The sequence below is a fragment of the Saimiri boliviensis genome, chromosome 17 (genome assembly GCF_048565385.1).
Source record: "Saimiri boliviensis isolate mSaiBol1 chromosome 17, mSaiBol1.pri, whole genome shotgun sequence".
In the NCBI taxonomy this organism is placed as follows: Eukaryota; Metazoa; Chordata; class Mammalia; order Primates; family Cebidae; genus Saimiri; species Saimiri boliviensis.
Genome location: NC_133465.1, coordinates 10396091 through 10410323, shown reverse-complemented (window position 1 = coordinate 10410323; position 14233 = coordinate 10396091). Strand labels below are relative to the sequence as shown.

At 49.3% G+C, this 14233-nt stretch overlaps 1 protein-coding gene across 2 annotated transcripts in view; it reads left to right on the top strand.

The window, feature by feature from the left end:
* Positions 1-14233, top strand: part of GAS7 (growth arrest specific 7) — a 283465-nt gene that overhangs the window by 121140 nt on the left and 148092 nt on the right. Inside the window, exons 1-2 of one of the 2 annotated variants that reach the window (XM_074388172.1) lie at positions 10175-10203; positions 10835-10909. The exons of the other annotated variant lie outside the window; for it this stretch is intronic. Coding sequence (XP_074244273.1) covers positions 10190-10203; positions 10835-10909 — 89 coding nt within the window. The 5' untranslated portion in view covers positions 10175-10189. Of the gene's footprint in view, positions 1-10174; positions 10204-10834; positions 10910-14233 lie in introns of those variants that run through there. 2 annotated transcript variants of the gene reach the window in all.

Sequence of the window (14233 nt, the reverse complement as noted above, 5' to 3'; positions counted from 1 at the left end):
TGCTTGGAGAATAAGTCCAGTGCTCTGACTTCCAGGATTGTTACCAGTGAGTGTGAAGGATCTAAGCCTGCACTGGCTGGGGAGGGGGTGCCCCTTGAACTTAAACTGTATATCGTGAAACAGGCCTGTCTCCAGCTGTGCCAGAGCCCGTGGGGTGGGATTAGTTCACTGAGGTACCTGCATACTGATTACATCTGCCCTTGTTTTCTTGTTTCTCAGGCTGAGCCACGCGGCCTGTTGGGACACGTTGAGTTCTGGGAAGCCCTCACCTGTGCGATTCACATGTCACTTGTCACTGTTTTCTGGCTGCACCACACTTTGTATGCAATCAAAATCCCATTTCCTCGTCCCATTCCAGCGAGCCTTTGCCTTGCTGTCACTGTGGTCCTGGGGTGGGGAGGGCCACCTTTTCTATTTCCATCATGCCACCTGTCCTCGTTCAAACAGAGACCACTTTGCTCCACACACTCAGAATGATGGAATGGGCCTGGGAACGATGATGCCACTTTCTTTTTCTTTTCTTTTCCTTTTATTTTTTTGAGACAGAGTCTCTGTCACTCAGGCTGGAGTGCAGCGGCATGATCTCAGCTCACTGCAATCTCCACCTCCCTGGTTCAAACAATTCCCCTGCCTCAGCCTCCTGAGTAGCTGGGATTATAGGTGTGTACCACCGTGCTCAGCTATTTTTTTTTTTTTTTTTTTCATTTTTAGTTGAGACAATGTTTTGCCATGTTGGTCAGGCTGGTCTCGAACTCCTGACCTTGTGATCCTCCTGCCTCGGCCTCCCAAAGTGCTGGGATTACAGGCATGAGCCACTGCGACCGGCTGGACACCACTTTTTTCTTTTTTAGTTCCCAGTTTTTAGACAAATGGCACAAACCCAGTGGGAAATATCCCAAATTGCAGATAAGCCACTAATGCACCAATCCTGGGGCCAGACTGACCACTGGCGCCGGTGCTTCCCAGAGCCTCTTTTCATCACTTTTCAAAATGGTTCTGGCAAGCCAGCTGGTCTGTTCTTTACCTTACATTTATAGTGACTCCTGTGGATCGGGGGAGGCTCGTGGACAGATAGATGCCTCTATCAGAGAGGGATGGAGACGGAGGTTTCTAAGGTGATGGTGTGGGTCTAGGGCTTTACAGAAAGCATATTTGAAGGCAGAAGAATCTGTTAGACAGGAGGAGAGCCTGGAACTTGAATGTTCTTTGTTCTTTGAGACCGTCCCCAGGCCTGGGGCATGGGAAGCCTGCCTTGGCTCTTCTCCACACATAGTCTTGGCCTTCAGCAGCTTTGTCCTTCCTGGGGTGGACAGAGGTGACACAGCCATGAGAGAAGGCTGGAAGGGAACAGGGATGCCAAGCCAGCTCTTCATCCCCTCCAGTGAAGATATTGTGGAGTGGACTAAGTTAAAGCCGAGGCCGCCAGCAGGGGCCTGCGTACTGGGTTTGTCTTCTGAGGCCCCAGTCTTTCCTTATTCCTGAATCTTGCCTGAACCGGCTATGGGGGCAGGTAGTGTCTGGGCCGGGAAGATAACAGCACTGAGTGAGGCAGGTAGAGGCGCTTCCTCAGGGCCAAAGACTTCAGGTCAGCCCTGACCTCCAGCCCTGGCGATCCTGGTTTAATGGGACGGGGACTTCCCAGGACATTTCTAAGCTCTCCAGTGGTTCTCACGGACAGCCAGGGTTGCAGACCACTGTGTTAGAGGATGGTGGAGAGGGCGGCAGCATTTCTCCTCAACCTATCCACAGCATCTGCAGTATGGCCCACCTGAGTTTTCAAGAGACAATTGAAATCTTTTTCTTTTTTCTATTTTCTTTTCTCTTGAGACACAGTCTCGCTCTGTTGCCCAGGCTGAGTGCAGTGGTGCGATCTTGGCTCATTGCAGTCTCTGCCTCCTGGGTTCTAGTGATTCTCCTGCTTCAGCCTCCCAGGTAGCTGGGATTACAGGCAGGCGCCACTATGCCCAGCTAATTTTTTTTTTTTTTTTTTTTTTGAGATGGGGTTTTGGTCTTGAACTCCTGACCTCAAATGATCCACCTGCCTTGGCCTCCCAAAGTGCTGGGATTGCAGGTGTGAGCCACTGCACCCGACCTTTATTACTTTTTTCACTACACCTTTCCTGGTTTTTTATATGCTTGAAGCTAAGTCAAACATTTTTTTAAAGGTCAAGTGAAATGCATCCATTGACCCCATAAGCAGCCTCTGGTCTGCTGGGTGAGCCCTCGGCTGTCTGACGCCACCTGCGACTGCGCTGAGCTCCTCATGTCTGGCTGTCCCCTGTGGCACAGGGGTGACTATGCTTGTACTCTGCCTTCACCTGTTTTCTATTCTTGTGGCCCCAGTCCCATAGCCAGCTCTGGAAAAATAATGTATCCCGGTCACAGACCCGGGGTGATTCGCATCTTCCCACTACAACGCTGTGTGGTAGGTAATATTTTTGGTTCCATGTCTCAGATGTGGAAAGCCACTTGCCCAAGGGGGATGGTGGAGTCGAGACTCAAATGCAGCTCTGTTTGCCTCGGGAGCCCTCAGTCACCTCACTGGCTTTCTCTGCTTGGATTTCTCTGGGGTCCTGCTGGCTGGGAACACCCAATCAGCTGGCTTCCGGGTAAGACCTCTGACCCTGTCAGGTGGCTCCTTTGAGTACATGATCGGGCTGAGCAGGTGTTCTAGATGCCAGGCCAGAGGACTGTGTGGGAGTCAGACAGGGATGGGGATATGGGAGTCTGGAATGTACTCCCTGGTTTCTAGAGAAAGATTTAGGTTGGTGCAGAAGTAATTGCGATTTTGTCCATTTAAATGGCAAAAACCGCAATTACTTTTGCACCAAGCGAATAGCACATTTCTGGCTTTTGCTTTCTGTACATTCTTCCTTCACCCCCACCCCAACCTCTGTCCCCTAGGTTGTGATGTTTCCATTCTGCCTCTGCTCCTCTCCTCCTAGACTCTGAATTTTAGAATAGGGCAGGAGGGACTGCATCTGTGCTGGCATTTTCTCTCTGCAAGGCCAGGCCAGTCGCCTGGTAAGCTAAGCAGAGCCCATGGCAACAGAAGGAAGAATGAAGGGATTCCGGGTGCGGTGGCTCTTGCCTGCAATCCCAGCACTTTGGGAGGCTGAGGAGGGTGGATCACCTGAGGTCAGGAGTTCAAGACCAGCCTGGCCAACGTGGTGAAACCACGTCTCTACTAAAAATACAAAAATTAGCCAGGCTTGGTGATGCAGGCCTTTAGTCCCAGCTACACAGGAGGCTGAGGCAGGAGAATCGCTTGAACCCGGGAGGCAGAGGTTGCAGTGAGCCGAGATTGCACCGCTGCACTCTAGCTTGGGTTCAGAGTGAGACTCCATCTCCAAAAAATAAAAATAAAAATTGAAAAAAAAAATAGAATGAAGGGAGAGAGGGCAGCTGGGCTGGGAGGCTGGGCAGCACACCCAGGCTAGTGTCTGAATGATTCCTAGTACCTTGTGGCCATTTTATTCTCCAAAAGTTGGAGAATAAATGAGAGTGAATAAGAGAGGAAAGGGGTGGAAGAAACCTCGAGAATGGGGATGGAGAAGTGGGGTACATAGAAAGCCGGGAGTCCGGCCGGGTGTGGTGGCTCACGCCTGTAATCCCAGTACTTTGGGAGGCTGAGATGGGAGGATTGCCTGAGGTCGGGAGTTTGAGACCAGCCTGACCAACGTGGAGAAACCCCATCTCTACTAAAAAGACAAAATTACCTGGGTGTGGTGGTGCATGCCTGTAATCCTAGCTACTCTGGAGGCTGAGGCAGGAGAATCGCTTGAACCTGGGAGGCAGAGGTTGCAGTGAGCTGAGATGGCACCATTGCATTCTAGCCTGGGCAACAAGAGGGAAAATCTGTCTCAAGGAAAAAAAGAAAAGAAGGCCGAGAGTTCCCTTTGGGACCCGTGAGCCTGCCAGGGCAGGTCATCTAGTGCCTATGGTCTAGTAGAGCGTGTCCCAATGTGCCGTGCCAAGATGGGTTTAGATGGTCTGTGGACAAGACTTTCAGTACCAGTGAATCACATAAACAGAAGGGTATTCCTTCTGGAATTCTCTCCTTGCTTCTGATGACATTGAGGAGAAAGTTTTGGGAGGTGCTGGGTGAGAGCAGGCCTCAGCAGGTAGCAGTAGCTGGCAGAGATTGAATAACATGGCTTGGTTTTTGTTGTGGTTATTTTTATGGTTATTATATAGATTTCTGGCAAATGTCACTAGTGTTCCATTCAGGGACTTACATCATTTTCTGTTCTGTTCAATATTGAAGAGTCAACTAGAAATATTAGCAAATAAGAGGAAAAGTGATGTGAGAATATGCTGAGAATTACAATGGTGATCAGTGAAAGATAGGCTTCTAAGAGATGCTGGGTGTGGGGGTTCAGGGTCTCAGCCAAGGGGCCGAGTGGACCAGAGTTCAAAGCCATTAACATTGTGGCCTTGAGCAAGTCATTTTGCATCTCTAAGGCATAGTCGACTCCGTCATAAAAACATTAATATTAAATGAGCTCATGCTTGTCATGTGCTTGGCGCAAGGCCTGACCCAGCATCATGGGAGTGGTGGTTATTATGTGAAGTGTTTATTGACATGAAATAATGAACTCAGAGGCTGGTGTTCCTGGGCTAACGAGGATCACAGGCCAACATGGAAGAGGAAGCTTTGTGAGGGACGGAGCTCTCTGTCCACACAAGTGTTTGAGAAGCTTGTCACCTGTCTAGGATTTAGTGACAAGACTCTTCCACTGGATGAACCAGACAAAAGGAAGTAAACATTCCATGGCCACGGGGCAGAGAGAGTCAACGTAGCAGACCGGGGTACCCCCTTAGAAAGGCCTGCTTGCAAGATTGGCCCTTGGCCAGTGTCTGGGAATTCACATTTAGGAAGGGCTTCCATTGTTGCCTAAATAGTAAGGGTGGCTCATCTCTACGCTGTTCACGTAAGTAATATGGTTTGTGCCGAACACCTGGATTTCTTCAGGGAGTCTGCAATTTGTGTTTATACTAGGCGGGGGTACCTATATGACCAGCCTCTAATAAAAACCTTGGACACTGCGTCTGTAATGCACTTACCCGCCAGACAGCATTGTACACATGCTGGCAGGACTCACTGCTGGAGGAATGGGACACATCCTGTGTGACTCCGCTGGGAGAAGACTCGTGAAACTTGCACCTGGTTTTCTCAGGACCTTGTCCCCCCAGTTCTATGTCCCTTTACTGATTTGGCTTTTGCAGTAATAAGGCCCTTTAAAAAAAAAAAAAAGAGACAGGATCTCACTCTGTCTCCCAGGCTGGAGTGCAGTGGTGCAATCATAGCTCATCATAGCCTCAAACTCCTGGGCTCAAGCAATCCTCCTATCTCAGTCTCCTGAGAAGCTGGAACTATAGGCATGCGCCACCATGATGGCTAATTTTGTTACTTTTTTTTTTTTTTTTTTTTTTGTAGAGACAGGGCTTTGCTATGATGTCTAGGCTGGGTCTCGAACTCCTGGCCTCAAGTAATCCTCCTGCCTCAGTCTTTCAAAGTGCTTGGATTACAGGTGTGAGCTACTGTGTCTGGTCATACATCTTTATGAGAAGTAAAACGTATGCCCAGTCCCATGAGTTCTTTTAGGGAACTGTCAGAGCTGAGGGTGGTCTTGGGGACTCTCAGTGTATCCTGCCTCTGTCTTCAGGTCAGGAAAGGAGACCCAGAGCCTCATCTGAGTCAATGGGTCATCCTAGTTTAATGGGTCAGGGGCTTCCTAGCAAAGGTCCCACGAAAGTTTTCCTAGAATCAAACTTAGGGAAGCACCCTGAAGGAGCTGATGATGCTCTGGGAAGAGGCGGCCTATCAAGCACGTATCAGGGTGCTTATCCCTCCTTGAGGTGCTGTGTGATGTCACTGTGCTTCATTCAAAGCAGCTTTAAAGGCTTGGGAGGAAGTATTGGGGTGTTTTATGTGTGGCTTAAGTCTCAGCTATGGTTTGTGTTAAGTCTTTGAACCTTAACACAAACCCAAAATAGTTTCATGGAAATGACCAAGGTAGAGACTATTTGTTTGGACCTATAAGGTCGGAGATGGCACAGCCAGATTCTTTTTTTTTTTTTTTTTGAGACGGAGTTTAGCTCTTGTTACCCAGGCTGGAGTGCAATGGCGCGATCTCGGCTCACTACAACCTCTGCCTCCCAGGTTCAGGCAATTCTCCTGCCTCAGCCTCCTGAGTAGCTGGGATTACAGGCACACACCACCATGCCCAGCTAATTTTTTGTATTTTTAGTAGAGATGGGGTTTCACCATGGTGACCAGGATGGTCTCGATCTCTTGTCCTCGTGATCCACCCGCCTCAGCCTCCCAAAGTGCTGGGATTACAGGCTTGAGCCACCGCGCCCGGCCAGCCAGATTCTTTACAAAACATAGCAGTGACCACACCTCAGTGCTTACTGTCACGGTGAAGGAATGTTGATATCAGCTTCCCTCCAAAAGATCTGATTCAGTTATGAATCTATTTCAGTTATGAATAGATAACTATAGCTGATTCAGTTATGAATCTATTTCTCCGGATCTGAGCCTCTGTTTAGACTTACAGGAGATAGTTAATGATCTCTTAGCAGGCCCACCCTGAGCTAGGTTGGGGCAGGGTATGGAGAGTGTCTAGGCTGTATTTTCAAAGAATTGTCACTGTACAGGGGGAGTAGGACAGGTGTTTGCAGACATTCCTAGCTTAAGGTTGGCCTGATAGTTCTGTGTGAAGCACCAGGCATGTACTCAGCATTGATCGTATTGGCCTTCCTTTCTGATTACCCGCTAGCCAGATGGGCTGGGAGGATAGGACTCAGGTAAGCTCTGAAGTGGGGCATTTGTCTGCCTGAAGAAGTGAAGGGAGTTAGAATAAAATGGAAGGCAGAGGAGACTCTGCTGCGGTGGGCAGGAAGCTCCACTCCCCCCACCCCATCCTACCCCCAGACTTCATCAGAACCTTTCATCAGAACGGAGCCAATGCAGAAGGAAAGGGGCTGATGGGGAAGAGAGGGAAGCAGAGATAGAGAAACATCAGACTGCTGACACTGTTTAAGCCACTTGATCAAACTATGCCTGAAGCTGAACTTCCTGGGACTGTTCCTTTTTTTGTTTGAAGCCAATTTGAATGGGATTTCTTATTACTGGATCTCATTCTGTCCCCAGGCTAAAGTACAGTGATGCAATCACAGCTCACTGCAGCCTTGAACTCCATGGGCAGACCCATGGAGCTGGGAGAAGAAGCTAGCACTTGCCTACGGTGTCAGCAATGAGAGGCCAATTTTTAATGCTTTATGTACACTGTTAACTCATTTAGTCCTTATAACAGGTATTATTATTATTAATAATCATATCATCATCATTATTTTGTCTTCATGGGAATTGCTGATTGGAGATTGTCCAGCTAGATCAAGCAGCTTGTCCTGGCAAAACATGAATTTGAACCCAGGTAGTCTGGCTTTGAAGTCCATTCTCTTCACTCCTACACTGTGAGGATTTGGTGACCTAGAAATGCTCCCCCTGACTCCAAAATTCAGTGACCACAGGAGCCAGTCCAAGCAAAGCAAGGCTGCCATGATGTCTTACAGAATGGCAGTAACATCTCAGGCTTTCTGGACTAGTTATATGTTTTTTCCTGATTAATAGACCTTGAAATAAACAGTTCACTGTCTTAAAAAATTGACTTGTAGGCCAGGCACAGTGACTCATATCTGCGATCCCAGGGCTTTGGGAGGCAGAGGTGAGGGGATGGCCTGAGGCCAGTGTTCAAGACCAGCCTGGGCAATATAGCGAGAGCCCGTCTCTGCAAAAGAAAAGAAAAAATTAGCCTGGCTTTGGTTCCTCATCACACAGTCTGTCTTGCCCTTCCTCAATCCCTGCTTCCTCTCTCTCCCACTTCCGCTGTAGATGGTGCCTTCCCACCCTAGCCCACAGCAATCTGGTCACTAGGGAAATTGGAGTATGGAGATGTTTAATTTCCTTAATCTTAGTTCAAGGTCAAGTTACATTTTGCTCCCTAGCACACAGCCCCCTAACTTTAGCTCTGGATAGACCTTCTTTGAGACTCCCAATCCTGCTCAACCTTCCTGGCACATCTTCCGCTCTGAGTCCGGCCCCAACATTCTGGCGATTTCTTCTTTCGGTGCCATGTGACTTGCACACTTGGCCCCAGAGGTCCCAGCCAGGAGGACCTGGGGAAGCATCAGAGGTGTTGACAGCAACATTCCTGATCCATAGTCCGACTTGGCCTGAAGAGGGCAGCTTGGAATGGCTCTCCATGGTATACCTACGTCCTAATCCCCAGAACCTGGGAATGTTACTTTATTTAGAAAAGAGGCCTTTGCAGGTACAAGGAAGTTAAGGATCTTGAGAAGATTTTCCTGGGTTATCTGGGTAAGCCCTAAATGTAATCACAAGCATCTTTGTAAGAGAGAGGCTGAAGGTGATTTGACTATAGATGGAAGACAAGGGGTATGATTTGGGGGAGGTAGGGATTTGAGTGATGCAGCCACGAGCCAAGGAATGCCAGCAGCTACCAGGAGCTGGGAGAGTCAAGGATTGAATTCTCCCCTTGACCCTCTGGGAGGAATATGGCCCTATCGGTAACTTGATTTCAGCTCAGCAATACTGATTTTAGACATTTGGCATCCAGAACTGTGAGAGAATACACTTCTGTTGCTTTAAGCCACCAAGTTTATGGTAATTTGTTCTAGTGGCCAAAGGAAAGTTTTTAGAAATGCAGATATCTTTGGAAGACGAGCTTACCCACAAGAGCAGGCTCGGGAAAGGAACTGAATCTCTAAATTCTCCCTGCTTTATATTCTTTAGTTTTGAGTGTTGCTATCTGTATACCTTGGCCTTTACCAAGAGACTGTTAGCCAGAACTCTTTCTATTAAATGTTACAGAAATCCTACTCAGGCTGGGTGTGGTGGGTCATGCCTATAATCTCAGCTCTTAGGGAGGCCGAGGCAGGAGAATCACTTAAGCCCAGGAGTTTGAGCCCAGCCTTAGTAATGTAGTGAGATCCCATCTCTACAAATAAAAAATAAATTCACTAGGTGTGGTGGCATGAGCCTGTAGGCCCAGGTACTTGAGGCTGAGGTGGGAGGATCACTTGAGCCTAAGAGTTCAAGGCTGCGGTGAGCTGTAATTGCATCGCTGTACTTTTAGCCTGGGGACAGAATGAGTGAAAAGAAATTCATTTACATTGGCTTCAAACAAAAAAGGAACAGTCCTAGGAAGTTCAGCTTCAGGTATGGTTTGATCAAGTGGCTTAAACAGTGTCAGCAGTCTGCTGTTTCTCTGCTTCCTTCTCTTCCTCATCAGTCCCTTACCTTCTGTATTGGCTCCATTCTCAGACTTCCTGCAAGGTGTCAACATGACCGTCGGCAGCTTCAGGCTTGCATCCTGTCATGGAAATACATCTTTCCCCAGCAATTCCAAAACCAAATTCCAGGTATCCAGCCCCAGATGGGCAATGTGCCCTTCTGTGAACTAGTACTATGGCTGGGGAGAAGGCACATGCTAATTGGCCAGGCAGGAGCCACTTGACCCCAGAAACCTGGAAGGCTGGGAATTGGGAAAGGTGGTTCCCCAGTAGAAAATCAGGGTGCTTCCTTCAGAAGCAGGGGGCATGTATGGCTGCTGGGCAGGCCCAACATACAGATGCTACGAGAACTGCTGTGCTTTTTGGTCACAGATCCCCCGGGGTGTACTTGGAAATGCCAGATCGTGCTGCGAGGCTTTCCCTCTGCCCCAGCCTCTGGCACGAGATTCCCAAGTGTGAAAAGCAGGCTCACGGTCCCTGTGTGTTGTGGAACCCAGGAAATGAAGAAATTGATCCGGGAGGCCCCAGAAAGTGTAGGAGATTGAGAGAGTCAAGGAGCTGCCGCAGCTGCCACCGCTGGGACCTTGTGTTTAAAAACCACATTCTTGGGGCATCTTTGAACTTCTGTCAGTCTGTGTGTGACTAATGCTCGAGCTGGTGAGGGCCACGTTGGGAAATGGAAAGGGGAAGTGGGGATGCACGCTTGTGCTGCAGTGGGGTTGTCTTTGGCAATGGCCTTTGGGGGAGGTGACTCACGAGGGGCATTGAGGCAATAAAGGAACTGCTGTGGCTAGATGAAAAAAAGATGCTTCCTCTGTCCTCTCGTCACCTATGCAAGGGAGAGCCCGTGGCCTGTGTATCTTGAAGGATGTGTTTGACCAGGTACGGTGGCCAGTGGTGGAGCGTATGGTCAGGATCGTGGGCAGGAAGCTGCTGTGGTGGACAGGTTAGAGTGGAGGTGATGAGTTAAGAGTTCCAGAGCCAGATGGGCAGTGTTCAGCCCTCAGTCGTATTTTATGAGCAGCATGACCTTGGATGAGATCCTCACCCTGACACCCTGATCTCGGAACAGCTGTTATTAGCTGTAAGTGTATGCACTTTGCCCCAGTTTTGCCTGGGGCAAGCTGCCGAACTGTTTGAACCTTGAATTCCTTCTCTAAAATAAGCATCATCATAGAACCTAGGTCACAGCTTTGCTGGAGCTGCCGCTTCCCTGCTTTGGAGCAGAGATGATAGCTTTGGTGGAAAATAGTGGATCATAGCAACAGAGAAGTTAAATAAGAGGTTTCCTCAGCAGAGAGAACAGGATGGCAGGGGCCCTCCTGGGGTGGAGGACATGGGGACGTCTATGTGAGTATCATGTATACACACACACACACACACACACACACACACGCCAGGTGCCAGCAGGCCGTTGCCTATTATTTTGATGGAGGAAGGCGGGAGCAGGGACTCCTTTTGCAAAAATGACAAAGAAGTGACATTAGCAAGCTCTGCCTGTCTGTTCCTCTAGGGGAAACCCCATGAAACCACGACAGAGTCACTCTGCTGCCATTTCTTGGCCGACTCTGGAAAACCCAGCCAGCAGGTAAGTGGAAGCACAGAGCGAGACAAAGGTTGCCCTTGCTGGGGGCGGTGGGGGGAGGGGTCCATCCTACTGTGCACCCCTTAATGTCTGCACAGGGTGGTTGGAGCTCCCCGGACATCCCCACCTTCCCCTGGGCTGCCCCAGGTACTGCAGGACATTGTGTAGGACTCCTCCGATACCCACAGGATCCTGGTGGGTGAGAGGGCATTTGAGGTGAGGGCTGAGAGCTGCAGGGTCATTAGGAATTAGCATCCCCTAATGGTGGCTCAGCACTCCTGGGGGAAGAGAAGAAAGGAAAGGGAAAGAATAGGGATGTGAGCAGCTCTGATTTGCTGGTTCAGGGATTTCTGAGACCGAAAAGCAACCCACCAGCAAAGCAGAATTAGCTGCGTTATTTAAAGTTACTCACATCAAGAGATTTAAATGATCTATGCCCACTGTGTTTGTGTGGTTTCTATAGGCAAGATGCATTTTATGTTTTTAAAGTTTTGTTTATATTTTCTCTATGTCAGTAAAGACTCATTGGAAGATCAAATTATATCCTGATCAGTTGTAGAATTTATCTTATTTTATATGTTGTTTTTGGGACAAAGTCTTACTGTGTCACCTAGGCTGGAGTGTTGTGGCACAATCTCGGCTCATTGCAACCTCTACCTCGCAGGTTCAAGTGATTCTCATGCCCCAGCCTCCTGAGTTGCCAGGATTACACGTGGACACCACCATGCCCAGCTAATTTGTATATTTTTAGTAGAGACGAGGTTTTGCCATGTTGGCCAGGCTGGTCTCGAGCTCCTGACCTCAAGTGATCTTTCTGCCTTGACCTCCCAAAGTGCTGGGATTGCAAGCATGAGTCCACTGTGCCCAGCCAAGAATTTACTTTAAAGTAATGACCAGAATGGAAGATAGTCCTCCTTCATGTAGGTCAGAGCTTGTCTGTGATCTCTAAAAGTCCTAAGCTTGATCCCTCTATGGACATGCACCTGGGTCGGCACACTGGGAACCAACGGAAGCCTGATCAGTGTGTCTGTACCAGGGTTTTCGGCCATGAAGCTATTGACATTTTGGGCTGGATGATGGTTCTGTTGTGGGTGGTGGTCCTGTGCATTGCTGAGTGTTCAGCAGCATCCTTGGCCAGTAAATGTCTGCAAATACTGCCCCATGTCCCCCCAGGAGCAAAATTGCCCCTGGTTCAGAAACATAGACTACACGTGGAGAGCCATGTTGTTTCCGTAGAAACTGGGAGAGGAAAGAGTTCCTCTGTTCTGGGCTGAAAGTGAGGCTGGGCGTGGAAACGCCCAGCACAGTTCGCCGTGGGAGAAATGAACTGGGGGCCTGCAAGGGGATGAGTGCATGGCTGCCCCCCCGCCCCCCCGCCACAGCTTTCCCCCAGAGGCTCTGGAGCTGCCACACCGTCATTAACAACACAGCATCCTGTCAGTGCTTGTACATCTTTGGATGAAACTAGAAAAGAAGCCGAACTATATTCCACTGTACCATAAAAGAGGATATAAAAAAACTCAATAAAATACGAAAAATGTCAGCCGAAGCAGGATCGCTCACTGGGGCCTTGGCGAGGAGGGGCATATGGCAGGCTGGATGCTCCTGGCGCTGTTTGTGGGAGTCATGGGTGGGGAGGAGAGGCCAAGTGAGTCCAACCCATGCTGGGGGCCACCAAACCTGGGCTCTGGGCCAAACACACAGCCCCCTGATTTCTTGGGCCCAACCCTGACGCTGTAATTCTGTTTATTTTACTGAATATGAAATCCATATGGTTCTGATTTCTTCCTTGTAATCCGTCATCTGTGTGTGGCTCCAGAGCCAGCAACCATGCGAAGTGGCTTTGAAGTTGTTGTTCTGGGGTAAGTAGGAAGTTGTGTTCTTCCAGGGTTCAGTGGGGCAACCATGAGGTTTGCATTTGATTTGAGAACTGCTCCAGGAGAGGGAAGCAGATTGGCAGTCGGTTTTGGTCCTGGCCTAGGAGCTTGGGCTGGGCAGAAGGGAGACCATTTGCAGAGCCTTCTGTGTATTGGCACAGCCAAGGCCCCTCTCTGGCCCTCAGCTTACGTTAGAGGTACTCTTGGTTCCAGGTGTCTCTTTGGAAACAGCAGGTATCTCTGCAGGGAGCTGATGCACTCACTTCGCCTCTCCCACCTCCATCATGACAAACAGTAAATGTGTACGAAGCTTGCCAGATGTCCTCAGGGAGACAAAATCGCCCCTGGTTCAGAAACACAGGCTACATGCGGGATTCCTGGGCCACATGATGAATGTATGCTTCATGTTGCGGGAAGCTGCCACGCTTCCCTGCAGAAGGGCTGTACCGTTTTGTGTTTCCACAGGCAACACAGGAGAATTTGAGTTGCTCTGTATCCTTGCTGGCACTTGGTATCGTCAGTCTTTCTCATGTAAGTCTTTCTAGGTCACACTTGATTTGGAAATATATAAATGAGCCCCAGAAATGTACAAGATTTGTCCAAGGCCCCTTAGCCTTGTAGGGGCTCCTTGAAGACCAGAATCCAGACATTCTGTCTTGGGGGCTGCGGGCTTTCTGGGAGGTGGTCAGGTGTACAGAATGAAAGTGACAGGGTTATTCCATGTGCCAGATCTGGGAATCAGTAGCTTCTGTGTGGCCTTGGGGCTTCAGCAATATCTAAGAGGAATGTAGAAAAAGGAGGTGGTAGGCTGGGCCCTGTGGCTGATGCCTGTAATCCCAACACTTTGGGAGGCCGAGGTGGGCAGATGGTGAGGTCAGGAGATTGAGACCATCCTGGCTAACATGCTGAAACCCCGTCTCTACTGAAAATACAAAAAAAAAAAAAAAATGTGCCAGATATGGTGGTAGATGCCTGTGGTCCCAGCTACTCGGGAGGCTAAGGCAGGAGAATCACTTGAACCCAAGAGGCAGAGGTTGCAGTGAGCCAAGATTACACCACTGCACTCCAGCCTGGTGACAGAGCAAGACTCCATCTAAAAAAGAGAAAAAGGAGGTGGTGGCAACAGGGAAAAGTTGCACATCCTGGAGTTCTGAGGTCGAAGACCCTAGGCTGCCGCTCCCTCCTCCCACTCCTGGCTCATTTTAAGCTGGAAGCTCAGAGAGGCACAGAAGCCTGCCCAGGGTCCCTCAGCTAGCTGGTGGTCTCTTGACTCTTTGCTATGGCAGGCAGTGGCAGAAGGCCAGCCTTGTTTCCAGAAGCATCCTTACTAAAGCACCAGGGCCCCAGGCTGCTTCTCCATGGCCCTTTAAGGAGTAGACTTTTTGCCAATTGCTCTACCTGGTTGGATATCACACTCCCTCAGTGTCTTGGCCTCAGGTCCACGCCAGGC